This window comes from Leuresthes tenuis, unplaced genomic scaffold (genome assembly GCF_036924035.1).
Source record: "Leuresthes tenuis unplaced genomic scaffold, fLeuTen1.0.hap1 SCAF_15, whole genome shotgun sequence".
In the NCBI taxonomy this organism is placed as follows: Eukaryota; Metazoa; Chordata; class Actinopteri; order Atheriniformes; family Atherinopsidae; genus Leuresthes; species Leuresthes tenuis.
This window is the reverse complement of record NW_027325369.1, coordinates 21,120,744-21,147,113: the sequence shown is the minus strand read 5'-3', so window position 1 is coordinate 21,147,113 and position 26,370 is coordinate 21,120,744. Positions and strand designations below refer to the sequence as shown.

The window sequence follows — 26,370 nt, the reverse complement described above, 5'->3', positions numbered from 1 at the left end:
GTCAGACTGCATCAGATGCAGCCTCTGGCTCTTTTAGCAAAAACTGTGAGAGGCTACACATCAATCATTTGGTGAGCTGCTGGGTTTTCAGGGGTGGTGCAGACCACACCGCTCAGAGTGCTAGTAGTTTAAGGCTTTGGGTGAAACAGTCTGAGGGAGAACCAACTGACCTGCACAATAGTTTTTAGGCGCACTTTATAGCTATTTGGACCAGTTGTGATACCTCGGAGCAAAGGTCTGATGTGCAGGTCATGCTCTGTTTTATCTTCAGCTTTTAAACGCAACAATGCAGATGTGAATGTATGTACACATGACAAATTATTGACAGTCTCTGGTGGTATATCAGTGGTCGTGCATGTAAAATGATTCAAATATAACTCTGTTCATACATGACAGCTTTTCATCCCTCTCTGCTGCTGTCAAGTTTCCACATAGATAGATTTGTGACTAAATCCAAGCAGAAACATTTGTGCTGTGATTTACTTGTTTGATCATATGAGGATGTGTGTTATTGATTAACTTAAGTCTACTGATTCCACTACTTGATCACTGTGCTTTCTTTTCATTACAGATGTGACATATATATGCTTGTGTTCACAGTAGCCTGTCCACTAAGGGGTGCTGATGGATGACACACACAACATTCACCTCTGCTGGGTGTAATAATTCAGTTATTCATACCAAAGAGGAGACTAAAGTCTAATACTCAACAAATGCACCTTACAATGAATCTCGTTTTTATTTTCATTTTTTACAACCATAAACACAGCTCCCTATATTTTGTAGATAATCTATACAAACAGTAACAGCCTGATTTTCAACATCATTGAAGAAGTTGAGGTGTAAAAAAAAAAGACTCAAGACTTACCTCTGGTATCAACTATCAGGTAATATAAGTCCAATCTAAGGCTAGTATTGTGGATGAATGATTAGTTTGATGAGAAATTAGTTTCCCTGCTTTTGACCTTTTTTGGTGACATGGCAATTTTAATGGTGATTGTCGTCTTGAAGATATTTACTCAGTTATTAATACAGTAATTACAGTACTTTAAAATCTTTTCCATTTTTTCCAAACCTTTTTTTTTCCTTCTACAGTTTTTCTTGTCTTTTATTTGAAAATGAAAGACAAAAATGACAACATCAAGTTCAGCTATTGGAAATGTTTGGGGTTTTTTTTTTATACAGAAAAACTGGAAAAGCTTATCCTGTGGAGTGGGAGGGTGTCTGAGTGTACTTTATATGTTCACATGTTACTCTGTGCTTCACTTCACCAGAAACTCCCACGTCTCTTTATCATGGTCTTGGCGCCCTGGGTTTTTACGCACAGCGACGCGATGAGTTTCTGCTGGTCCCGCTACGATCTTCTCGCCTCGGTCTACTTCGTTCTGCTTTTAAACTCTTGGGGCAACGCGTCGACATTCGAGGTGACTCTGCTTCACACCAACGACGTCCACGCACGCATTGAAGAGACCAGCAAAGACTCGGGGAAGTGTCCATCTGAGGGTCCGTGCTTCGGCGGGGTCGCGAGGAGGTTCACTAAAGTGTCGGAGATACGAAAAAAGGAGAAAAATGTCCTGCTTCTGGATGCTGGAGACCAGTTTCAGGGAACTGTCTGGTTCAACTACTATAAAGGGGCAGAAGCAGCATACTTCATGAACAAACTTGGTTATGACGTGATGGTGAGAACGAATTGTGATTTACCATAAAACTGAAAGTGCTTGTTTTTGGCTTTTTCTTTGGCAGCAAAATGGCACCTAGCTTTAACTTAATTGACTTAATTTGTATGAGATATTAAGATTCCAATTTTTTGAATGTCAAATAGGCTTTTGGAAACCACGAGTTTGACAATGGAGTGGATGGTTTGATCCAGCCCTTCCTCAGGAATGTAAATTGCTCTGTGGTGAGTGCCAACATTAAACCTGACAACACACTGGCTGCAAAACTGAGAGGCAGCTACAGTCCCTTTAAAATCATCGATGTAGGCCCAGAGAAAGTGGCAGTGGTTGGCTACACCACTGCCGAAACCCCTGTCTTATCCATGCCAGGTAAAGTCATATTCTGCCGTTTTGTTGAGGCTTTAAAGTGCTTTTTGCAAATTGTTGCACCTTGTTAGAGAGTTAAAGCTCCACACACTGCTGAATCTGTTACACCATAGAGTTTTGGCTTTTTTTCCCAGCAGTAAGAGCATTGTTTGTGGCACTGTTAATGGCTCCTGTCTCCTCTTGGCATCAGGCCCTCACCTGGAATTTGAGGATGAGGTAAAAGCGCTTCAGTTACAGGTGGATAAACTGGAAACACTGGGCTTGAACAAGATCATCGCCCTGGGACACTCGGGCTTTGATGTGGATCAAGACATCGCCAAGCGTGTGAGAGGAGTTGATGTTGTTATTGGAGGACACACCAACACATTCCTATACTCTGGTATTTTAATTTTTTCATCCTATTCGAACTTCAACTTTAGATCCATCCTAGTGGTTTACTTTTTTTTTTTCTCTCTTTTCGTCGCTAAGCAAATTCCAAGGCATGTTTGCAGCATCACTGTCACCAGAAACAAGAGGCAGTGCCCCACGAAAAAACAAATCATTTTCTTCCTCTGCAGGAACACCCCCATCCACTGAAGTGCCAGCGGATGTTTATCCTAGTATGGTAAGATCTAACGATGGGAGAGATGTGCCTGTGGTCCAGGCGTACGCCTTTGGGAAATATCTTGGATACTTAAAGGTCGGCTTTGATGAGGCTGGGAATGTCATAAAAGCTGTTGGAAACCCCATCCTACTAGACAGCAGCATACCTCAAGGTAGACACACTAAACTTTACCTTTAACGAGAAAGTTTACTTAAGTTCACACATGAAAAACCTTTTCATGTGACATAATGGAAAATACACATGCTCAGTACAAGAAACCAAGCTGTGTCTTCTTTCACTGCTGTCCTTTCTTCATAGGCTTAGCAATGAATGATACGCATCTTATTGTGAGGAGAGTCGAAGCCTGAAACTATGTGTGCTCTGCTGCTATGCCGTGTCAAAAGTTCTGCATTTCCAAGATCTCTTTTTTTTAATCGTAATGAAGGCATCTTAACGAGATAAGATGTGCAGATTTCAGGGGGCAGAAAGAATTGAAAAAAGCTTGTGTACAGCGCCTGAATATGTTTGGAAACCTTGGGTGAAATAGTCACAGAAGCACACAAGAACACAGCAAAATCTGTTTTCGGAATGATTCATTTTCATTAGAATAAAAGGAACTGCTCTGTGACAAGCTTGACTTTTTCTGAACCGCTCAGACCCAGGGGTTCTTGCTGATGTGGAGAAGTGGAAGAAAAACCTGACTCAGTACTCATCACAGTATGTCGGACAAACTTTAGTCTACCTCAACGGGACGTTTGAAGAGTGTCGATTTAGGGAGTGCAACCTTGGAAACTTAATCTGTGATGCTATGGTAATGAATACGGGCAATTCTCATTCCATTCACAGTTCATTCTAAACTCTGCACACTACTAAGACATTTTTATTTGACTTTCTCACTGAGTTCAAGAAAACAAACTATCTTTGTACTGTCTGAAATCTCAGGCCATGTCTGTATAAGAAGTAATTTGAGGAAGTGAAATGGCTTAGAAAGTTTTCAGGAAGTTGATTTGAACAGCACTTGACATGCTAATGATAATCTAAGGATACAACCACACATCAGAGTCATTTACAAAAGCAGAGGTTTACTGCCATGACTTATCTCCCCTTTGCATCAACAGATATATCACAATGTAAAATATTCAGCTGAGCTGCAGTGGAATCATGTGGGCATTTGTATGCTGAATAGTGGGGCCATACGAACAGCAATAGACGAGCACTACAAAAATGGTAATTAAGGGTTTTGTTGTTTTTTTTCCCTCAGAACTGCTGAGAGTCACGTTACAAAAGCCACTTTGCTGTGGCTGCAGATGTAATTTGGGTTTATATTTTACCTGAATTTGCGCTTGTATTTACAGGTAGCATCACAATGGAAGAAATCCTTACTGTGTTACCATTTGGAGGAACCTTTGACTTGGTCAAGATAAAAGGATCGACAGTGAAAAAAGCATTTGAACACTCCGTTCATAGATATGGAAGTATGTCTGGAGAATTTCTTCAAGTCTCAGGTTTGTCCTTGGGCTCTTCCACAACCCTGTTTGTCTAACAGAACATTATCTGCAACTTTTTCAGCTTTAGAGCGGTGGCCCTCGAAATGCAAAACACAATATTAGACAACACACAACAACAAAGCTAAAATCTCAGCAACAAAACGTAACAGTAAAAAAAGAAAATAAATTCAAAATACAAAACATTTTAGATAGATTTTCAAAAAAAAATATATATATATATATATATATATACAAAAATAAAAGCTGCATATTTAACTATAGAAACCCAATTTTCCTCTTTTTGATTGGACAGAACTTAAGGAATTGGCGTCCTCGTGCATGAATTCTCTCTGTGTACTCTGGCTTCTTCCATCATACTGACAACATGGGTGACTGTAGGGATCTGATATTGAGTGAATCACAGCCGGGATTTTAAATACAGAGGAGGGTGATCAGTGAGTGAAGGCAGCTGAGGTGAAACACGGGTGAAGGGAGTGGAGCTGACGACTGGAAAGAAGAGAGACTGAGGAAAGTGAAGAAAAAAACACACATGATGCAGATCATGACAGTTAGATTATTTGGTGAGTGGGAGTGAGAGTGAGTGTGCATAGTTGTTTGCATCCGTGTTGGCCCCGTAATGGATTAGCAACCTGTCCAGGGTGTACCCTGCCTCTTGGCATCTTAGATTGGCATCTTAGATAGGCTTCAGGCCTCCCATCACCCTGATTTGGATTAAGTAGGTATGGAAAATAGATGGAAGGATGCATTTATGCGGTACTCAGTTTCACAATTAGTCAGACGAGCAGTTTTTAAGCTAAGCTGCGATGAGCAGCTGCTGGGCGCAGCTTCATACTGACCCAAAGTACATATAAACAACAAATACCTCCTGAAGTAATCACTTTTTTTTTCGCTTTTCTCATGAACATTTCCAGGTATTCACGTGGAGTATGACCTCTCCAAGCCGGCGAACCACCGTGTTGTGTCGCTGTCGATGCTCTGCACTGAGTGTCGAGTGCCCAAATATGAACCATTAGACCTGCAGAGGACATACACTGTGGTCATGCCTTCATACATGGTGGATGGAGGTGATAGCTTTAGCATGATCAAGGAGGAGTTACTGAAGCATAACACTGGTAGGTGGCAGTGGACCTTTATCAGTTTAGTTTCTTTCCTGTCTGTCAACTAAATGTCTTTACATTAATGCATCGAGACAACCAGAACAAAGAGTTTCTTTAATTTATTCACTGGTTAATACAAAGAAACGTAGCCAAGCAAAGAGGCAGCACTTGGCAGTAAATGTTTCGTGTTAATGCTTTCAAAAAGCTTTCTCCAAGTCCTTAATGTTTTCGTCTTACACCCCCTGCTTTTCCTGCAAGCCGTGCTTCTCAATAACAAATTATTGGAAGGGAGGGCAATGCTTCTCATTTATTACATCTAGGTAATTTATCAGTTTCTCAACTACAACTGAACTCTTTTCAAGAAAGACAGTGCCAAGATCAAATGGGAACGCATGAGCCTGTATCTGGTAACTTTTTAGGAGAGGAAAACTTGACGTCATTTTAGCTGCTTTTACTCATTTGTGAAACCTCTGAAATGCACCGAGGCTGGGAATGGGAAGGGATGTTTTTAGAAGTTGTGAGAAATCGGCAGATCCCTAAGAGACAATAGAGAAAACCTATCGAGAATCAACCAGGATTCACATGCTAATGTCTAGTTTTTTAAAAATTGGGTGATGTTCAGTGGAACTGTATGAGCTGTGAGTGTGATGCTACCGGGTGCTTCCAGGGCTTCGTGATGAAAGCAGTTATATACATGAATGTGGTACAAGAAATTGTGCTCACTGCTGTGATGCTCAAGTAGAAAAAAACGCTGCCTTTGAAAAAACCCTAACAAGGTAACAAGTATGGGCTTGTTTCATGTGGATTTCAGAGCCTTACCATCTGGATTGCTAGTCCATTGATATTAACGAGTTGCAGATGCAACAGATTTATCTTTAGAAGGTTATTAATCATGTTGTCTATTGCTAATATAATCTGTGTTTAGAGCTGTTGATACCAGTCTGTACTCTAAATCTAATACAAGCGTCCTCATAATGTTATCTAGAGTAGCAGGGTCCTCATGAGCTTCCATGAAGCAAGCAGTTTGCTCACATTTACAAACACTGCACAACAGCAGCAACTTCATTGATTATTTATAAGTTTTAATTAGCAGCAAAAGGGTCAACATGACCTAACAGTAAATCATTATATGTTCTTTTTAAACTCAAGTTTAAACAAAAGTCACACGCAGAAAGGTCACACTCGAGTTAACTCGAGTTTTACAGTTAAATCATCTGTTTCCACAGCAGCTGTCCTCAGCTGTTTGGACATTTTCAATTCTCTGTTGTAAAAGGACGTGACCTTTCTTGTTAACATACTTAAGAAAATATGAAGTTGTTGTAGTGTTTTAGGACTGATTGGCATATTTGTAAGCAGTTTATTTCGCAGATTTGGGGTGGTTGTTATAGATTAATTGTGCATTATTGCGATGTGGCACTTTCCCCCCAAAATGTGTGATGGCCCCTGTCCTTCGGGGCGTTTTTATTACCAGTTCACTCCGTTGTCCGAGTTCTCGCTGTGAGCATGTTAGCATGCTAATGTTAGCACTCATGTGCCCTCTTTGAGTTGTTTTTAAGCATTACTCCTACTTGTGCAGTTACTAATGAGCCACCATCCATTAAAGCCTGTTGCTGAATTTGCTGCCATCAGTCCAAATACAACTTTGTGGTGACTGCAGGTGTCTTACAAGCAACAAATTGCTGGTGCAGATTATCCATTTATGGTGTTCCTTGAAAGCATAATCTTTATCTTTTACATCTATGCGTGATCTTTTACTTGCAGCTGCTCTTATTGGTGTGCTGTACAGATCATTAACAATTATCCAAAATTTCTGACAAATAGCATAGAAATTTCAAATCAACCTGAGCCAGTTATGATTGTTCTTCCTCGTGGTTTTATAGGTGATATGGACATTTCTGTCTTTTCCAAATACATCTCGGAAAAGAAGCGTGTGTACCCTGCCGTGGAAGGCCGCATCACCTTTAGGAACTCAGCCGTCTCTCCAGCTCGCAGCCTCGGCTTGTTGCTGCTGGGTCTCAGCATCTCCCTGACCCTTTGAATCGCCTTTTTTGCACTCAGGAGAAATTGTTTTAAACAGACACTTTTGGAAACTCGTTCAGGAGCTGGTTCACCGCCTTTCTTGCTAACCACCTTCAAGCATAATTAGAAGACAGTCAAAATGAGAGTTCAGTCTCAGGGTAGATGGGTATCCAGGCAGTTACTCATTTTAAAGAACAAATTAATCAGCAATCCCCTCGAAAAGTTGTGGTGCATGCATGTAATTTGAGTCACAATTCAACAAATATTATTGAATCAATAAAGTACCATAAAGTGTATACTTAAAGCTCAGTTAAGTCTTAATAATTGTAAGGCAATGTTTTAGCTTTTACGTGAGACATATAATTTAAGGATTTAAGGGTAAAAGTCAATACTGCAGATAAAAGATTTTTTGTGGTTATGAAGATCTTCTTAAGCATCCATCAGAATGCATAATCTGTATATTAATCAATGATGAGTTGATCAATTTTTGTCAGTGTATCTGCTTGCTGCTTTTGAGTAATCGTCATGAAGTCTCTCTGTAAGGTTTTTGTAATAAACATGAAAACTTGTCACAATGACCCATGAAACTGAGTCATCTGTCTTCTGTATAGATGAACGAGTTTGATTTCATCTTAGTGGGTAAATAGTTGTTTATTAAAGTGAAATTATGAGTCAAGTATGGAGCCAAAAAGGAGCCATTCAAGGAGGGGGGAGGGTTTTTTCAAGGCTGTATTTTACTGGACTGAGTGCTCATTTTTTTTACTTATTTCTTTAAAAAATGGTCTTGAAAGAAATTTTCATCACATTTTTGGCCACTCTTAAGAGCTGTGGTATTTTTACTGTTTTGATCAATTTTATAACTCCAATATTTTCGTAGACAGAATCCAAAAATATAAGTTAGACTAATGTCATTTCTGCTGTATTTTTTTTTTAAAAAAGGTTATGGAGAAGGGAGCAAACTGTGTGTGCAGATTTGTGAATAAGTACAAAATCTCTTACTGCACACTCAGGTGTGCGAATGCTGAAACACACTTTCACACTGTAAGCTGTGATTCTTTTTAGCATTTATTTATACAACTTATTTTACAAATTAATTACACACACATTAATTAACCGAAGGAATTCTTGTTTCTTCATCCAGCAGTATCTGGATCAGTCACTGTTAGATCATATTTACATCTGGAATTAACATGGATCTTGGGTGACCCAAGCACGAGAAAACAATTCTAAGTACAGGTACAAACACACTCAGGAAGCACAAAAGTAACTTCATGTGGAGGAGGTGTGGGATGCATGTAAACTCTTCACTAGTGTAACCACAAACGTGCTCTGATCCACTAAGTAGTATCACCTAACGGAAGGGTTTCCACTGGAAATGATGAAAATGATGTCTAAATGCAGTGAATGCATCATTCATAGAAGATTTCTGTCGGACCCGTCGATCCAGGAGGCCAGACTTCACTCCTAGTCTTAAATGTTAAGAGCAGAGCGGAGAATAATTCTGATACTTAAAACTGGTGTTTTAATGAAGCACAGCAGAACATCAGAGGGACGGGATTGTAAGAGTTATAAGACTTAAACAGCTAATGGCTGTATTACAAGCAGTAAAGTTATTTTTTCACTGAGAGGAGCAGCTTCCAGCTTTTGTTCTGCAGAGACTGGTCCAGAACGAGAAACGTTCGCAGATTTACCACAGATGTCCTGTGTGATGTCCACAGCTGACTGTGTGTGATGCAGAGTAACTGATTATTAGCATACAAAGTGGGGAAGTGAGACCTGTTCACAACCGGTCTTTCAAGATGCATGCGGAGACCAATTTTAATTCCAGGTGTGAAATGACATACTTGGTGCGCATTTAGATTGAACAACCCATGACGCATGTTAATACCAGGGCCTTCATTTCAGACTACCAGGTTAGCTCAAGTGAAAAATAGTTGATTTTACATCCATGGAGCAATCAGAGCCGTCTCCTTTTGTACCTGCTGAAAAAAAAGAAAAAAAAAAGCCTTTCAGCACAAAAACAGATGCGTTTTTTTTTTTAAATACATTCCTCAAAGTACGAGTACACATACACATAATATGGAAAATTAGAAAAATATAATTTGATATATAATAAGATACATCATTCTGGGAGTCTGTATGGATATTAAGCCCCAGTTCTTTTTTGAGTTTGGCATTGGTTTACCTTGTTTAGCTCTGGAAAAAGTTCTTGAATGGCAATGTCCAGTAGCACATACGTGAGCTGAGAAAGGCAAAAAAAAGCAAAGTGAGCATGAGAATAAGTCCTGTAACTTTCACATAGAACATGAAAAAATATGTAAACGAAAAACTGAATGGAAAAATCTGAAATGGTTTGGTATGAGTGACTATATTGAGAGATACAAAGAACGCTGAACCCCCTCTTTATATCATGCCACAGCTTAATGCGGGTTACTTTTTTTTTTTTTTTTTGTCTAAATACATTTCCTATGGACCAAACATACAGTGAAAATGAGGCGAACATGAAGAGAGTGTGCCCTGTACCTGTTTGTTGAGAACTGGCTGCTGCAGTCCATCGAACAGAAGGCGCACTCCTTCAAACCTGGCCTCTTCTCCGATGCATTTCCCCAGAAAATCTAAAGAAAACAGTTTCTCAAATCCAAGCAACTTGTCTTAACATTTGTCATGGAAATGCAAAAGCAGCAAGAAAGGTGGGCTGAATATTTGAAAACGCCACCTGTAAGTACCGAACAAATACCTGGAATATAGCTCATCATCTCCTCGAATGTCCTCTTCGCTCTGCTCTGTTTGTACTGGGCTGAGCGGGGCAGGCTGCTCTCGCAGAACACTGAGTCTATAAAGGCAAAGAATCAGCACAAAATTTTAATTGCCCATTTACAGTTGGGAAAATACCTGTAGTCATGCTTATATTTCCAAGTGTTCCATGACAAAATCAGACAATCAATGTCTCTCACAGCAGTGTACCTCTAAGCAGGGTGATGAGAGAGACCAGCCGGTGCTCCTGGACCACCTGGTTCAGTTTGTACTGAAGGTAATAATCCGTGTAGGCCTCCAGGGTGTTCTTGAACAGGATCCTGCCCCCCATAAGAAGATGGTGCAACCAGTCGGGGATGTGAAACACAACTCGGCCTGTCAGCAATGATGAGGAAGAGGAGGACAGACATGAAATGTCTGAGTAAATGATGGGTCCGGACCACTGATAATGAAGAAGACAAACAAACAAAAACACAGCAACCCTATCCTAATACCACGCAGGGAGAAAACAGACGCCAAAGAAGATCTTTGGGGGGTCTGGAGGACATTTCATTCAGGCTGTGCTGAAGGATAAGGATGTTTATATCAAATATTGACTATCAAACTTTTTAGAATTGTACGAACTGTGTAGTACATCGTCTGTAGTATTCTTATATGCTCTTTTTCCCAATTATACTTAATATATAAATCATCAGACAAAAGTATGGACACCCCAAACAAACTTTTTATGGCAAAACTTTTCAGTGGTGCTGTACTTACTTTTGGAAAAAGTAAAACTTGTGAGGAAGGACTTTCACCATTTGTACGACGTTGTATCGATACTTTTAGCTAATTCAAGCCTCTGAATGCTTCTGTCAAACTGAGACTTCAAAGAATGAAACGGACCTGCTGCTGCAGAAAACACCAGCAGCCTGCAGAGTGGCAGCTATGTCCACAGCTCAGACAGCACGAAGGAGCAAGGACCCCGTCAACCGTATTAATATTGAGACACAGTTGCTGTTGTAATCTCTGTTATGTGCACGTGTGGAGTAACCTTGCATAATTCAGGGATTGCCAGAATGCCTTGCAGTGATCGCGCCAGAGCGACAGTGAATCATCTTTACATAAATAAGTTCTCAAATAAATTCTAACCCTATCAGTTCGAAAGCATCTGGGATAAAGTTCAGCTCACCAATCACAAAAACAGATTACTACAGTTGAGGTCTATGAAGTCAAAGCTTAGGTGACTTAGGCGTGCTTCGTGTTATATACATTTTGGCGAGTAAGTGAGCAAAGACTGATTTGTTTTAATTTGTTCAGTCTTTAGCACTGCTTCTAGTGAACAAGGTTCCACAACAACATGAAATTCAACCCTAGTCTACACATTCCACACAGTCTATGGGTGTTTCACTTCCAACAATTGTTCCTTTGACATTACTTTACCCTTTACATAAATACATTTCCTGCTGTTGTTGAGATGTTGCCATTAATAGTAATCCACTTCAGCTCCTCTGACACATGAAGTGCACGAAGACCTGTGTGTTCATTCCTGCAGCCATCAACAGAACATCCTTTGCTCATGTAGACATTTTAGAGGATGCATAAGTGGCTCTTTCTGGTAAATAACGAGCGTGAGGCAATCTGCCTATTCTTTGATTGAAGGCATTCCAAACTATCCGGTAGTAAAACACTATGAGAATATGTACCATGGTGACATAAAGATGTAATGGGAAGAAAGACAGTTCAGGAACAGTGTCTTCTGCTGGAAAGATTAGATTTCTTTTTCTTTAATCCACCAGAGGGAAGGAAAAACGCTCCATTAAGGAGGAAGAAGCATTCCTGGCACACTGATAACAAACATGCTGAGTAGAATAGATAAGAAGCTGATAAAAAAATAAAGCTGATGTAAATGGGTTTTTTTTTGGACCAACAAACTTTTAGAAGATGTGAATAGTTTAGGGTCTTTCTTTTTTCTAACATGGGGTAAAGGGCAGAAAAGCATCGCTCACATCACACTCCCTCACCGCTACGTTCAAATGAACATGGAGGACTTTCAACAGTTGAACAAGTTCCACAAAGTATGAAACACACACCACCCATTCAGATGAATATTTCCCCCTCTTAGCAGGTTAAATTTAAAACGAGAAGACAAAAGATTCAGTTTTAGTTTTACTTATCCCTCCCCCGAGCAATAAACAGAATGGCCAAAAAGTGCAAAAGGAACTGAATTGATCAACTGCCTGAATCTAGGTCACATCTGTCGGGAATATGGAATATTTGGTGGTATTTTCAGAACTGCTTTCACTGAGTAAAACCAAACTGTGCCCATGAATTACAATTACTCAGAAATACATGCTGGCTTTATATTCTTAGAAGGATAAACAGTTCACAAGAAATTAACAAGTGTCCATTGAATTCATCTTGAATTCAATCGTGTATGCAACATCAAAACTAGTTCTGCATCCTTGATTTTAGTGAATGTTACAAATGAGCAAAGATATTTGGCATTTATGTATGCACTCTATCAGTGAAACGCTGTTCAAAGTTGTTCTGTGCCAGGTGACATCTTCTTTTAGAGATTTTTTTCGACATAAAATGCATGGAAAAAGTTTTCTCACTTACACGATGATCAGCAGGATGCATTAGACATCCAAATAAACTCGATACATGGGATAAACAGGCTGCGAAGGACAGACAAAACTGAACTTACCCACAAACATTAAGTAGTCGTACACCCCTTCGACGGTGATCATTTCCATGAAGTAATTCTGATTGTGCCTCTTCTCTGTAACATCTGATCGGTTGGCGTTGTTTTTGAAGAGGTCATTGAAGAGCTGGGGAGAAGATTTTTTTAGATTGGAGACAGCTTAACACCCACTGACTCCACTATTGAGTTTTGAGAGCGCTTTGACTAATGAATGAATGACAAAGCTCTGCTGAGGTAAACATGCAAATCTGAACATGCTGAAAATCTTTTAAACCCTCAATAAAAAAAAGAGGTCAGTGACATTTGCCTCAGCATTGTTAAGATATTCACACAGTTTAAGTCTCGCTTACAGTTAACCGCACCAAGCCAACACAAACACTAAAATCCCCTCAGACTGCAAAGAGCAACACAGCGTCAAAGTTGCACAATTTGAACTGCCAACCTTTTTATCGTTTTCTGAGGTGGGGCTCAGGATAGTGAGCTCAGGGCGACTGGGTTTGGGTTTGGGAGATTCGCAGGAGTTGAAGAACGACTGGATGAAAGGCTCCAGATGTTGCCCTTTCTGAAGCAATTAGGAGAAGTCATTATCTTGATACATTCACATTGTATTTCTCAAATGCATGTACCATGTAAAAAAAACAATTAACGATCAAAATACAAAAAATAAATACTTTTTTTTTTTTTAAAAGTCACAAACATTTCTATTTTAGAACAAGAGAAAAACACAAACATATTACAACGGTTGTTTCTTACCTCTTTTATCAGTTTGCTGGGCACTGACTTAATGATTTTCCCTGCGAATCATAAATATTTAAACTCAGTGATGTACGGTGTTGTCACTTTTTTTTGCCTCCGCTCCACAGACATATGGGTTTTTTTCACGGCGACCCAAGGTCGGTCCGATCAAACAGTTTCACGGTGACATGCTCTGCTGCTCAAGCATAACTTATCTCACTTTTCTTTGCAACATTCCCGGCAGACAGTCCAGAGAAAAGCTGCCGCATACTGTACCGAGATTCACATCGGGTAACATCTTGTCCAGGAACTGCGACTCCATGCTATGGGGAGACAGGAAGTCGGCCAGGAGCTGACTGTTGCTCAGCTCAGGATGCTGCAGAAGTTTCTGCAAAGGAGAAAAAAAAAAGCTTCAAATGTAAATTAGACTTTTATGACAAAAACTATTCGTTGCCACCAACAACGTTTTGACCAATACTGACTATTCATCCATCCATCCATCCATTTTCTATATCCGCTTGATCCAATAGGAGCCCATCCCATCTGTCATTGGGCGAGAGGCGGGGTTCTACCTGGACAAGTCGCCAGTCCATCACAGCCAATGTCGACTAATTTCATAAATAACAACACACGTTTTTTCATTTGTTAACAAGTTCTCCGTTCACCCCGTTTAACCCCTTACTTTCAGCATGGCACTCGCAGAGTCCATACACACTGGTAATCCATGACTGTGAAATGTCACTGCTTTTTGGGTTACCATTTCTGATTATATGGCGATGGTCCTTCCGACAGGCACCATTTTATTTTTTTATTTTTTTTCAGAGATGCAAAGAAAGAAATTAAAGGGGAGTTGCCCGGAGTCACAAGCAATAAAGGAGAATTAAACTCCTCTCGTCAGCATAAACAGGTCAAGGTGGTTCATCAAAAGTTAAAGCCGTCCTTTGGTCTATCAGACTTGTGAACTAAAAACAAATTAGCTTGTGTTTTAAAGCAAAAGTTGGTGAGGTCTGAAAAGGTGTTTCTATTGGCTAAGATCACATTTCAAATGTGTGCACTGGAAAGCTTGGAAAAGCATCTTTAATGATGGGAAAATTCAAAGTTCTTAGCTTGTTAGAATTTAGCTTTTCTTTCTAAATCAATATTTGAGAAAGCCAGACAGTGGGGATGCTTGCTTCACTGGTTTCACCTAGTGTGTGGCAAATAGCTCCCAGTCACGACCATTTCCAGCTGCAGCCTGCATCCAGCTGTTGCACAAGAACTGTGGCCCAGAGTTGGATTAAGCGGGTACAGAAAATGGATGGATGGAAGATAGAATGGATCTAAACTGTTTGCACAGTCACCTAAAGTTCATGGGGAAAAACTCTGAATAAGAAAGTTGTTTGCACGCCTGCTCCTTGGTTTCAGGAATTTGGTTAATTTTCTGCATCAAGTCTCAAGTAAAATCAATAAGAAATAGAGAAGCTACTTTGTACTTCATTTTAAACCAAGGTTCTCCACGCCATCTGAACAAGAAACTTAATTCACATCTAAATAGAAAAGCGTTTTCATGTTAATGCATTAAACAATAATGAAATGACCCCACATCCATTGGATAGAGAGACATCAGTCTTTATTCTATCTCTACAAGTCTGATATCACTGGATATCTACCTGAAGGTACTCCTCGAACTCCTCTCGCTTGGACGTTAGAAACTCATAATTCTTTGGACCGATTATCCTCTTAGAGGGCAACTGTGCATCTGGGAAGGAGCCTATGGAGTACATTTTTAAAGAGAAAGTTCAAGCTCAAAAGTTCAACCTCATTTTTAGCTCAACAGAAAGGGATGTGGTTTCGAAAGTCTCTAAAAGACATGAGAAAATTCCCTTCTTATGAAAATGAATGCACAAAAGAACAGTGCACAAGATCTCCAGCGCAGGCTGCAACAACGAGCAGAAAGCCTACCGTGAAACTCGGTGAGCTTTGATTCAAGGACGTAAAACTCCAGATATCTTCTGTACACAGACCAGTGCTCAGTCTCATGTCCCACTGCAGAAAAACAAATAGCAAGACTTGATTAATTGAATCAGACCTTAACACCTTCGCATCTCCACACAAAGTAGCTATTCATACTGAGAGCTGGAAAAGCAGTGAGAGGATCCAGCCAACTTCCTCTACCTTATTCCCCAATCCTCAAAAGATGTCAGACAGCGGCACACATTCAACGAGGCTCTTGAGTCTGAGCCAATCTTGGATCGTACAGACAAAACATAAAAAAAAAGCTGCGCGCTAAACTTCACTGTACAATTTAAATTAAAGCAAAGAGCCTTTATTAGAACCATAACGCCACAGCTAACAGTTCTCTGATGTCTCGTTTAATGGCGTCCGTCATTGAGATCCTTCTTTTCTCTCTTTTTTTTCTATAGTTTTCTATTTTCACATTACATTCTAACCCCGTTTAGACTTTCTGGTCATAAAGTGTTATTTTCCCACTCATTGATGTGTTATCTGCATCGTTATTCGGTCAAGTCATTAAAATGTTGGAGTTCTTTGCAGGGCTGCCAGATGCCAGTCAAATCAAATAGTTGTTATGAAATGCCGTTGGACGGTTGAGCTTGTGAAACTTGGATTTTTGTGTGTGTGTGTGTGTGTGTGTAAATAATCAATTAACTGCCTGTTGCTCACTCACAAATGCCAAATGCAATTACAAAAGAAAAACACAGTTTGAGCTTAGTCACTAAATAACAACTGACAGCAACATCACAACAAATTGGAATTCCACTGGAAAAGACAACACAGCAGGCAACAAAGCAGAAGGACTTCGATTAGATTGCTTTGAGGTCTGCGCACACTCACCTGCCTTCCGGTCATTGCGCTCTACGTCGATACAGAACACCGGAATTCTCTCCCTCTTCACATCATCATCGAAGAAATCAATGTACGGAATCGTGATGTTCCAAGCTGAAAGGTTTCGAGGGGTGCTGGGGGTGGAGGCCGCCTCCATGGGGGAATCGTCCTCAAGCACCATCATGGCTTCCTCCACCTTTAGCGGGAGGAAAGTTAGCCAGGTTAAGGTGAAGTAGAGTGCTGTGCTTTGAAGAAATATTCACCTTCTTTGGCAATATTCTGATATTGATGCCTTAGAGGCTGGAAAAATAGATTTTTGGAGAGGTTGCATCGTCTAAACACAAGCCTATAACTCTGAGGGTGCAAAACATTTGAACAGTCAAACAAACAAAGAAGTGTAGAATTCTCTTTCAAAGCTTGTTCAAGCAACATTTAGACCGTACCACAGATTTTTAAATTGGATTGAAATCAGGAGTGTGACTCTGTCATTGAAAAACACTGAAGTATTTCCCTTTAAACCACTTGGGTGTTGCTTTGGCAGTGTGCTTAAGGGCCACTGCTGTGCTGAAACTCAGTCCTGCTCTCAATTCTCTGGGAGAAACGGCAAATATTACTTCATCCCGACAAATTTCCACCCCGTCAATGAAAAACACTCCCTGAGCGCGATACTGTGGGGATGATGCTCTCCGAGGGATGAGATGTTGGGTATGCACCTCAAGCAGGAGTTTTTTGGGGCCAGAAATTCCAATTTTAGTGTCTCCTATGACCAAAGAACTTTCTTTCCCACCCGACTGGAATGTGAGTTCCAGTAGTCTTCCCTTCCTTGGCGGGTTTATTGTGGTGTCATATTCGTTGTGTTTTCTAATAACAGACGTAATAGTTCTCCAAGGAATATCCAGAGTTTTCCATGTTTTTTTTATGATCCAAATCTGAACTGTGCTTCTCCAGAACCTTTTCCTTCACATGTTTTGAGAGCTCTTTGTGTGCTCCAATGTTTCTTTTTAGTTTTTATATATATATATATATATATATATATATATATATATTTCAAAACATTGTTTCTTTTAATTGTACCTCTCCAATTTAGAGTATTTAAATACTTTTTCAAGGCAAAATACAAGTGTCATGGTCAGATCTTTAGCAGTGCAGTTAAAGTGAATCCAAAGAAAACTAATTAATTCATTAATTAAGCCAATCCAAGTTTTTTTTTTGTCCACACTTAACGTGAACATAAAGTTGAGTTGAACGCACACAAGCAGGACATGCAACTCAGGAAATGTTTGCAGACACTAAAGCACAGTAATAGATTGTGTTTGTCCTCATGAGGTGAACATAAAGTTGATCTATCAATGCGTGACAGTGGAAAGAAATGGGAACAATCGTTGCAGAAAAAGTAGAATTCATTAGATGAGAGTGTTTCTACCAAAACATCTGTTAAATTCTCTTGTTCAAAAAAGTGTTTAGTCAGTTCTACAAGCCCTACATCCTTTCCTGTTCTCATATGTGCTCTTTAAAATGACCACAATCTACTGTCAACTAAAAGGCCTTCATGTGCAGCCAAGCACTGTTAAATGCCTTTCAATTTGCTACATTAATAGCAGCATAAATGCTAAAGCTACAATGGAGCACAGGACAGGAGGATTACAGAATGTCTGGTATGGTATTTACATTTGTTAAAGTAAGCAGCAACAGCTTTACAAATCAGGATACTACTGAGAGTATTTAGGTTCGGCTGGTTTTCCAGAAAAGCTCATTCACTATCTGAAGTCATGTGGTTCTTTGGAAGACATTAAGCTCATCACTGACCGAGTCTGAAACCTGTGATATCATCAGAAGGGAAAAGTTCTGCTTTCTTTACTACCAAGTGCCCCCATGTGGCTGTGACCTTATATATGTAGAAGAGTGTTTCAGCTTGTGATGTGTTTGAAATAATAAAAACAAAAACAAAATGGAAGCTATTTCTTTGTAACAGTACTTTGCAAAATTGTATTGTTGCTTTAAACTTTACATACAAAAGGCACTTTTCTTAGTATGAGACACATTAAATTAACACTATTTAAATCTAAAAATGGCTTTTTAGACCATTTCCAGTCTCACCATGTCATCCTCTCCCTCTACCAGCCCATAGGATGGCAGCATGGCTCCCTCCATGGTTGTGCTCTTGAACACTCCTTTGATCTTACTGCCAATGCGGCTGATCCCGAAGGACTCACCCCTCTTTGATGTGCTCCTGCAGTTCGAACAAGGAGGATATTGAACAATGATTGATGAAGGAGACGTGTATGGCTTTTGCAAAGCTCATGCGGTGCAAGACTATCGATCAGAAAGGAGGCGTAAAGGAGAAGAAGCAACAAACTGCATAGAAAGCATAACTACATGGGTGGGGAAAAGCTTTGACAGCCAAACCCAAGCCAAAATGTCACTTCACAAGTCATCTTACAATGAGAAAAGCTTGGAATGGTGGTAAAACAAATAAAAAACAAAGCACAAAGCAGTGAACATCGATATCATGAACTGATGTCTAATTTGTAATGACTAAAAAGATATTATGTGATCAGTTACCAGTAAAACAGATAAGGAACACAACAGATCATGTGCTCAGTGTGTGTGTCAGTAAGATTAAGAGACATAGAAATCACCATATGGCAGATCGTGACATACCCGATACATAAAAAAAGCTGAACATAGACAAGTCACTGCATTGTCAATAACCACAGCAAAAGTGGAGAGGGTGGCATGACAAATAAAACAGGTTTCTGCATGCAACTGGCCTATCATGCAGGCAATTGGCTGGAACATGGGTCACGGGGTGGTGGGGGGGGGTGGAGTCTGTTGTGATACACAGATGGACCCTGACTTACTTGGGCGATGAGTGGCGGTGGGATAGCGAGCCGTATGGGAAGTTTGTGAACGTGGACTGGGCATGGAGGGAGTTAAAAGATGCAGGTGAAGAGCTGCCAGAGGCGGTGAAGAGTGAGGATGGGGACTCGGGGCTCCAGTCCCAGGAACTATAAGCAGAACCGGGTCAAATCCCCACGGGCAAGCGGAGGGAGTGGACCGTGGATCATATCAGGGCAGGCAGTATGGTAGTAACGGAATCAGAGTGGACATACAGTCACAGACACAGCACGGTGGTGGCCATACATAAATGGAGTAACAGGCAGACAAACAGGCAGAGTGGAGAAGGTTTCTCAATCGCAGACATGATGGAGTTCAGGCTCTAAAGTTGGATAGTTTTCACCAATAACAATCTGTGAACGTGCCAGTGAAAGCCCTTATCTGTTCTTGTATCTATCATCTTTGAGGAGCAATATCAGTACTGCTTTGGAAACTGGCTTCATAACAAGACTGCTTCTGGGAAACTTAAAAACACTAAAATGTAAAATCAACATTCTTCCCTCTGTATTACTGATGTTTAACATTTTTGAGGCAGGAAAATTGCAGTTTACCAATAAAACTTAAAAGTTGAGGCTAAACTTGCACGACTCTCGATAAACTTGACCGATATATAATTAATGATGACTCATTTATGACCAGTAGGATTAGCTGATGAAGGTCACTGCCCTCAGTCTTCCGTTCTTTGCACTTACAGCACAAGCACCAAATAAAACACACATTCAAGACTAAAATCGCATCAGTAAAAGAAATCAGTATCAATCATTATCTGCTACTATCAGCAGGGGTTCACTGAACTGAAACCCAGATTGCAGTGCATCCAGGCCATGGTGAATTTGTTAAAAAGGCAGTACAGCGCCCTCTTCAGGTAAGAATGAAGTATCTTTTGTATCTTGCGTGCAGCCCCACTAAGCCAGCCACTGTTTTGATCAGCACACTGATGCTTTATACTCACCGAATGTCATCCAAACTGAGGCTATTTCTGCAACAATATGCAAAAGGAGTTAGTGGAAGGGCTCCATGGCCACCTACACACCACCAAACCCCGTAATGGGAGTCATACGTAGATCCCTGAGCTCGTGTAAGTTTACTTCCTTCCTTTCTGTTTCATTACATAATAAAGCATTTTTGCTGCTAATTTGCAGCTCAACTCAGACTGCATTAAGATGAAACTTGACGTGAGTAAAGTGATGCACCAGGCGCATATTATGTTCGCCTTCAAACTGCAGAGGCTGTGGGGATACAGAGAGTTGCAAAACTTCAAGGATGTGAGGAGATGTGAGGAGAACTCAAAGCAGTTCACTTTCTGTCTAAAACGTATGACAGCAGAGGCTCACTTTGTGACTGAGTGGCTTTGCTTCTAATAATAAAAACATCACCAGAGTATTATTACACTAAGATTTGAATGTGTTACACACAAATACAAAGACTTGTTGCGTAAAAACCTACCTGCTCATCTTGGAATTCCTGGCGGGGGACTCGGCTCCTCTCAGAAGCTGGCGAAAGTACTGAAGAAACACACGAAAAAAAAGAAAATCTACGTAAGTGAAGGTCACACTGCAGAAGCAAATTTTGGGACAGTACATCGTATAAAAAAGACAAATATGCAACTTCTGGAGATGGTTTCATGATGAAACGATAAGCATTGCTGCCGTGTTTATGTAGGAGAGGGGACAGGAACAAAAACAAATATCATCAAATTAATTTCCACATTATTCAAGCAGGGAAGTGGCCCACTGTGGACAATGGCTCAGCTCTGGTCCACCCAGTTCCATTCAATGAAACTGCCCCTGAGGGGTGAAATTTGGCTTGGCAGCTTGGCATTATGCCAGCGGTGTCTCATTGGCCAGTTGTGCGTCTGGCATTGATGACAGGGCTGATGGTGGTTGGTGGCTGAGAGGTCGGAAGAGGATAGTGCCGCCGAGTCAACAGATTCCAAATAAGCCTTGATTGTGGCAATGAGCAGATCCAGTCGTATCAATTCTGCCCAAATCAGAACCCTGGATGTGCGTGAAATGATCATATTTCACAAGAACTATTTAGAAACCTGTGTGAATATGAAGTTCTGAAGAAATTGGGTTGACCCATGTGTCACAGTTCATTAAAATGAGTAGAGTGATGCATTTCTTGGTGTAGTCACTAACCTCGTCACTATGACAGAACATGGGGGTGAAAACATTCTCCAAGAGGGAAAGGACATGCTCGTAGGCTTCAAACAAGCACCTCATGGTCTGCAGTTTCACCACCTCTGCATACGGGCCCTCTGCAACTGGGGAAAAAAAAACATTTAGTGGTGTGCCATTAGATACCTAAGATTTCCCTTAATGTGAACCGTTAAGTTGGTCACTTACTGTTTCGTATTTCTTCCACTATGAAGGGGTCGAAGCGGATCTTGTCGACACTCTCGTCCAAGCAGTAGGTCTCGTAGATCTTCTTCAGCTCCTCGTGAAGCATCATCTTCTCCGAGTCCGACAGCTCTGGGCACAAAATCCTGTCGTTGAATTCCTCTGAGAAGTCAAGAGAGTGAGACGCAGCGGTCACACCGAGTGTGAGGGCTTTTCGTTCCACACAACTGTGGCTGCAGGAGGCTTTGCTGATAATATCAGTCTGACTGGGGGGGATGAAAAGGGGCTACTGCAGGGATCCCTTCTGTTTCGGTAATCTCACTGCTGCTGTAATCAAACTTAGAAATCAGGTAATACTTAGGCTACTGCAGGTGGAACACAAGGTAAAAATAATCTTTTGTCCGTGTTTGAATGGGGAAAACTTACCAACCGCAAGACAGAACTGGAGCACATGGACAGCTCCCTCTTGTTTAAGGAAGTTCATGAAACGAAAAAGAAGGTCCTGCTGTTCTCTGATCTCCTTTAACTCCAGCTTCAGCACCTGATGTAAGAAAACGGAGTTAAAACAGGCGCTGACCGACACAGCACCTGTGTTTTAAATGCGTCACTTATTTGTTGCTACAGTATTGAGGGGCCTATAGACTGTGAGGCATATTTGGATGAGGTTTGGGCTTAAAATGATCCCACATCAAGTGACGTCAAGTGACTTATTGAAAGCTGGTTAATATACAACCACGAATCAGAAGAAATCATCACTCGCCCTGAACAGATCGCAACTTATTCTAGAATAACACGACTGTTCTATGCCGTTCGATTTTTTAAAAAAGTACAAGAATTATTTGATCTATACGCTGCATCAAAGACAAGAGTTACCGATGGCTTTTTGCTGCGAGTATCTGCGTACTTCTCCAGAAACGGAACCAGTGTTGAAGTGGGCTCTGTGGCTTCTTCAGGCTGGTGGGACAGAAGCAGACAGAAAACGATCAGAGCTTTTTCCAACTGCTAATTACATGATTAGATACAGAGAACATAAACTGAGGTGCCTGTTTGGTTCAACAGCTCAGGGACATACTTACGGGGGAATTGTCGATGAATATCAAAATCAAATGATTCACTGTATCCTGAAATGTAAAAAAAAACAAGTTCACCAAACTAGTGTAGAACTGTATAAGTACATGGTACAAAAATATGGGTTTTTTTTATCTTCCATCTGCATTCTCGTGATAAACAAACCCTAAATCTATTCAAACCTACTCTTAGGCTGAAGACCAGTAACTTTGAATTTCTGCCCTTATCAATGTCTACACTCACAGGGTCAGCCAAGTAGTCCATTGAAGGAAGGAAGACAGAGCCAGCCAAGACTTCTCTTATCAGGAGAGTAAGAGATCTGAGAGGAGTGAAAGATAGAAGGCAGCGGGAAATGAGAAAATGAAAAAAAGAGAAAAGAATGATCCCTCTATCCTTTAGTCTGATGTCAGTAATGTCAGACTCTCCTCTTGCAGGACAATATTGTGCATTCGTGCACAACCCAACATGCAGTAACAAAGCTGATTTGTGCTGCTGCAGCCGTGGGTCACCTGCAGTCCGTGGCCTTGGGCGGTAAGATGTAGGGGAAAAGCATCTCAGTCAGCTTTCTGAGGTAGAGGAGTTCATCTCTGCGACTGCGGAGGGCCACATGGAGATCAGGACCGTACTCCTCCAGGGCAGCTTGTTGAAGATACTCTGTGTTCTTCACTACACGAGAGAGCAGGAATTAAATCAGCCCCTTCCACGGTGAAAATAAAGCTGCTTAAAGCGATGATATTACATTAGTCACACCCTTTTGCCTTGCTTTGCCAATGATCTCGATGTGTTTCATGGAAACTTTAAGAAGCTTTTGTGTGATGAGTGACGCCACATCCACCTGAGAGAGAGGGGAAAAAAACTAAGAATAATGAATATTATGGGGACGAGCAGCCTACGATTTTATCGTCAGAGTCAAGCTGTCACCTTTTGGATGCGGCGAACCAACACAGCCGCAAAGAAACGCAAAGTCACCCGTAGCTCGTCGACAAACGCTTCATCGTCCGTGATGTCTCTGAAAGGCAGAGAGTCTGTCCCTTTATTTCGATCGGTCCAAAGCACACAATAAATCTGATCAAAACATCCCAAGAAATGAGCTTACCTGTACCAAGGATACACGAAATTTTCCAGAACGAGCTCCAGGATCTGTGAAAAACAGGAGGTGTTAACGTGATCGCTCATCTTTTACGGGCGGGGGGTTGTTTGTGCTCGTTTCCGTGAGTACACATTACCTCTGAGAGAGAAGCGTCCACTTTAGAGGGAACCTCTAGGTCAAGCCATGGCTGATAGTTTTCCAGTAACAAAGTTGGCCTAGCAAACAAAAACGCGTTTGAGTCCCGTCTGTCCACTCAGACTAAGCCGCCATGAGCCTACATGCCACATATCTAGTGAATGACCAAATGTAAACAGATCGAAGCGAAACCACATCAAGACTGTGATTTCATTTTCAGGCAGAGGACTGTTACCTTTGTTTTTTGTTTGCCTCCAAATCAATCGCTCAATCAATACATTCACTCTGCACATGCAGCAGCATAATGTGGTCACAGAATAACCCCCGTCTGTGGTCTGCCGGAGGTAAACTTGGCAGCAAACCACGGGATGACTCACCTGTGTCTTTTGCATTTAATTTTTCCACAGACAGTGCAGCTGTGGCCCAGTGGAAACAGCTCCTGCTGGAATGACTGCCAGAAAAAAAGACAAAAATCAACTCAGATTAACTGAAAGCCTCACCGCCCTGTGGCTGCTGAGGTCCCTATGCACTGTGTCCTGTCTCTATCACCTATATACCTATTTACCTGTCACCTATCTATTAGCCAGATGTGTAGCACTCAGTTAGGATAATGCAGCTCCAATCTGCTCTGTTGCTTTCTGCCCAGTCCATATTTCTGACCTACCTTCGCCTTTGGCTTAATGGAGACTAAGACGTTGGGCAATAAAGAGTCAGGCCTCAAGGAGCAGTAGAAAGTGACGACTCCAGCCAGGAAGGACCAGAACACCATTATAATGTGTATATATCTGTCAAGGCAAATGACATGTGCTCCATTTACTTGAGTAAATTCTGCATGCATATCGGGGATGTTGTGAATTCAGAGGTAGATAAACAAAACGTGTGCACTAACCTATTTAAAAGCAAAGTGGAGAGCAGCAGGAGCAGCAGCAGAAAGCAGAAGACTGGATACTGGCGGCCCAGCTCTCTGACCCGGTCCAGTTTCATCCTCCGTCTTATTTTCTGCAGATATGCCCTGACGCAGCCCATTCTCGGCTGTAAACATGGGCTCACTCCATGTCACTGTAAAACAACAGAGAGCGCGTCTGGGGACGGCCGTTTCAAACCAAGGTGCGTCGCACGCGACGCGGAGCTTCAAGAACTCAAATTCAGAGCAATTTTGCGCGAGGGCGACATTGATTTCATAGGCCGTCTCCGTGCACTTACTGGAAGCGCGCGGCGGGTATTATGGGTGGTTTTCCACCGTTGTCCGGCAGCGACACCATCGTGAGTTTGCAGAAAACGATACGAAGGCCGCCCGTTTCAGAGGATCAGCGGAGATGCCCGTTTGCAGCTGTTCGGATTAGTGGCGATCACGCAGCAGCACGTGCACGCGAACTGTCCCAACACTCGCAGAAGGTCGATGTTTGACCAATGAATACGGTGCTCCGACTGTCATCTCCGTCCATTGGGGGGCAGCGGGGGGCAGCCTGGTTGTCAATACTGGTGACGTGTGATGTCACCTCCGCTGCGCTCCCAGCAGAAGCTGCTGGCTCCTGTAGTTCGGCTACAGTTTCCGAGCTCTGCCAAAGATCAGTGGAAGCGCTCCGTTTTCGTTTTTAAAAACGAAACCAAACAGACTAATTGAAGTATTTGCGAGTCAAGTGTAGGGAGAGGGTGACGTGGCGCCACTTTGGCCATTTGCTGCTTAATTATCCAGTGAAACGAGCTCGAGCGGCGTTACCGTGACACAAAGAGAAACTACACAAAGAAAGTGTTAAACACGTTGCTACAGGGTAACCTTACCAAAAGCTTTGGATTAATCTCTCTTCTCCCACACCCGGAGGCTATTCATTCAGGTTTTCAGAGAATAACAACTTCACGAATAATAATAATAATAATAATAATACAACAGATAAATCGCAAAACGGCTTTCTCTCAGCTGAATATACTGAATTTGTTAAATATACCCACAAAAATCTATAAAACATTTTTTTTAAGATTTTACATAATTATTGTACCCTTAAATAGTGAGGAAACAATATATAAAATGCAGTTTGCACATCGTCTGTCTGGTGTGACCATATGGTCATCTCCCCTGCTCATTTACCTTCAGTCAACCTCAAACAATCACCGACTGCTGAAATTAACTTTTTATTTTTAGTCATCTCTAAAAAAATGTCACTGTATCTGCATGAAACAAGTTCCAGCATGTAAATCTGTGTAATTACTTGGCTTTCAGGTATATTACATCATAAACTGCATGAGCAGCACATGACCCTTTTTTTTTTAAACTGTAGAAATGTATATATACATATATAAACCTCATATGTGTGTGTGTGTGTGTGTGTGTGTGTGTGTGCGCGCGACTTGAATTTACTCTTCTATGGTAGTCACAATCCAGTTGCCAGTTTAACACCATCTCATCGAAACCACAGCCTTCGCAACTCACGATTGTTTTAACCAAAGAGTAAGACACAGATAGAAATCAAAAACTTTATTACAAAAATAAGTTACACTCACCTCCATTTTACAGTATAAAACAATTTATTTGCAGGAATGCAAAAACGTTGTTGGCCACCAACAATAGTTTAAAACTGCTAACATCTTTTTT

General features: G+C 41.2%; 2 protein-coding genes across 7 annotated transcripts; one reads left to right on the top strand and one right to left on the bottom strand.

The window, feature by feature from the left end:
* The first annotated feature begins 1,319 nt into the window (after positions 1-1,319).
* On the top strand, positions 1,320-7,600 carry LOC140270050 (snake venom 5'-nucleotidase-like). Its single transcript, XM_072365120.1, has 9 exons — positions 1,320-1,679; positions 1,823-2,045; positions 2,233-2,421; positions 2,600-2,797; positions 3,282-3,436; positions 3,744-3,852; positions 3,981-4,130; positions 5,045-5,245; positions 7,111-7,600. The coding sequence occupies exons 1-9, from the start codon at positions 1,335-1,337 to the stop codon at positions 7,266-7,268; spliced, it is 1,728 nt and encodes a 575-aa protein (XP_072221221.1). The 5' UTR covers positions 1,320-1,334; the 3' UTR covers positions 7,269-7,600.
* A 701-nt stretch (positions 7,601-8,301) lies between these two features.
* Positions 8,302-25,282, bottom strand: LOC140270250 (sorting nexin-14-like). Of its 6 annotated transcripts, XM_072365369.1 has the most exons (31): positions 24,984-25,279; positions 24,670-24,839; positions 24,445-24,565; positions 24,158-24,231; positions 23,782-23,860; positions 23,652-23,695; positions 23,477-23,564; positions 23,306-23,390; positions 23,065-23,221; positions 22,799-22,874; positions 22,564-22,608; positions 22,361-22,441; positions 21,914-22,028; positions 21,494-21,649; positions 21,287-21,411; positions 20,592-20,650; positions 20,098-20,124; positions 19,109-19,255; positions 18,345-18,477; positions 16,257-16,443; positions 15,366-15,449; positions 15,074-15,174; positions 13,701-13,812; positions 13,443-13,483; positions 13,132-13,251; positions 12,693-12,816; positions 10,214-10,378; positions 9,987-10,082; positions 9,773-9,864; positions 9,435-9,491; positions 8,302-9,231 (listed from the first exon to the last, which is right to left on the bottom strand). In XM_072365369.1, exons 2-31 carry the CDS (start codon positions 24,804-24,806, stop codon positions 9,190-9,192), a joined length of 2,970 nt encoding a protein of 989 aa, XP_072221470.1. In that variant the 5' UTR covers positions 24,807-24,839; positions 24,984-25,279; the 3' UTR covers positions 8,302-9,189. The 6 variants fall into 6 exon arrangements, with proteins under 6 accessions (XP_072221470.1, XP_072221472.1, XP_072221469.1 ...); XM_072365371.1 differs by having other exon boundaries at positions 8,302-9,228; positions 24,670-25,282; XM_072365368.1 differs by having other exon boundaries at positions 24,670-25,279.
* Positions 25,283-26,370: the final 1,088 nt, after the last annotated feature.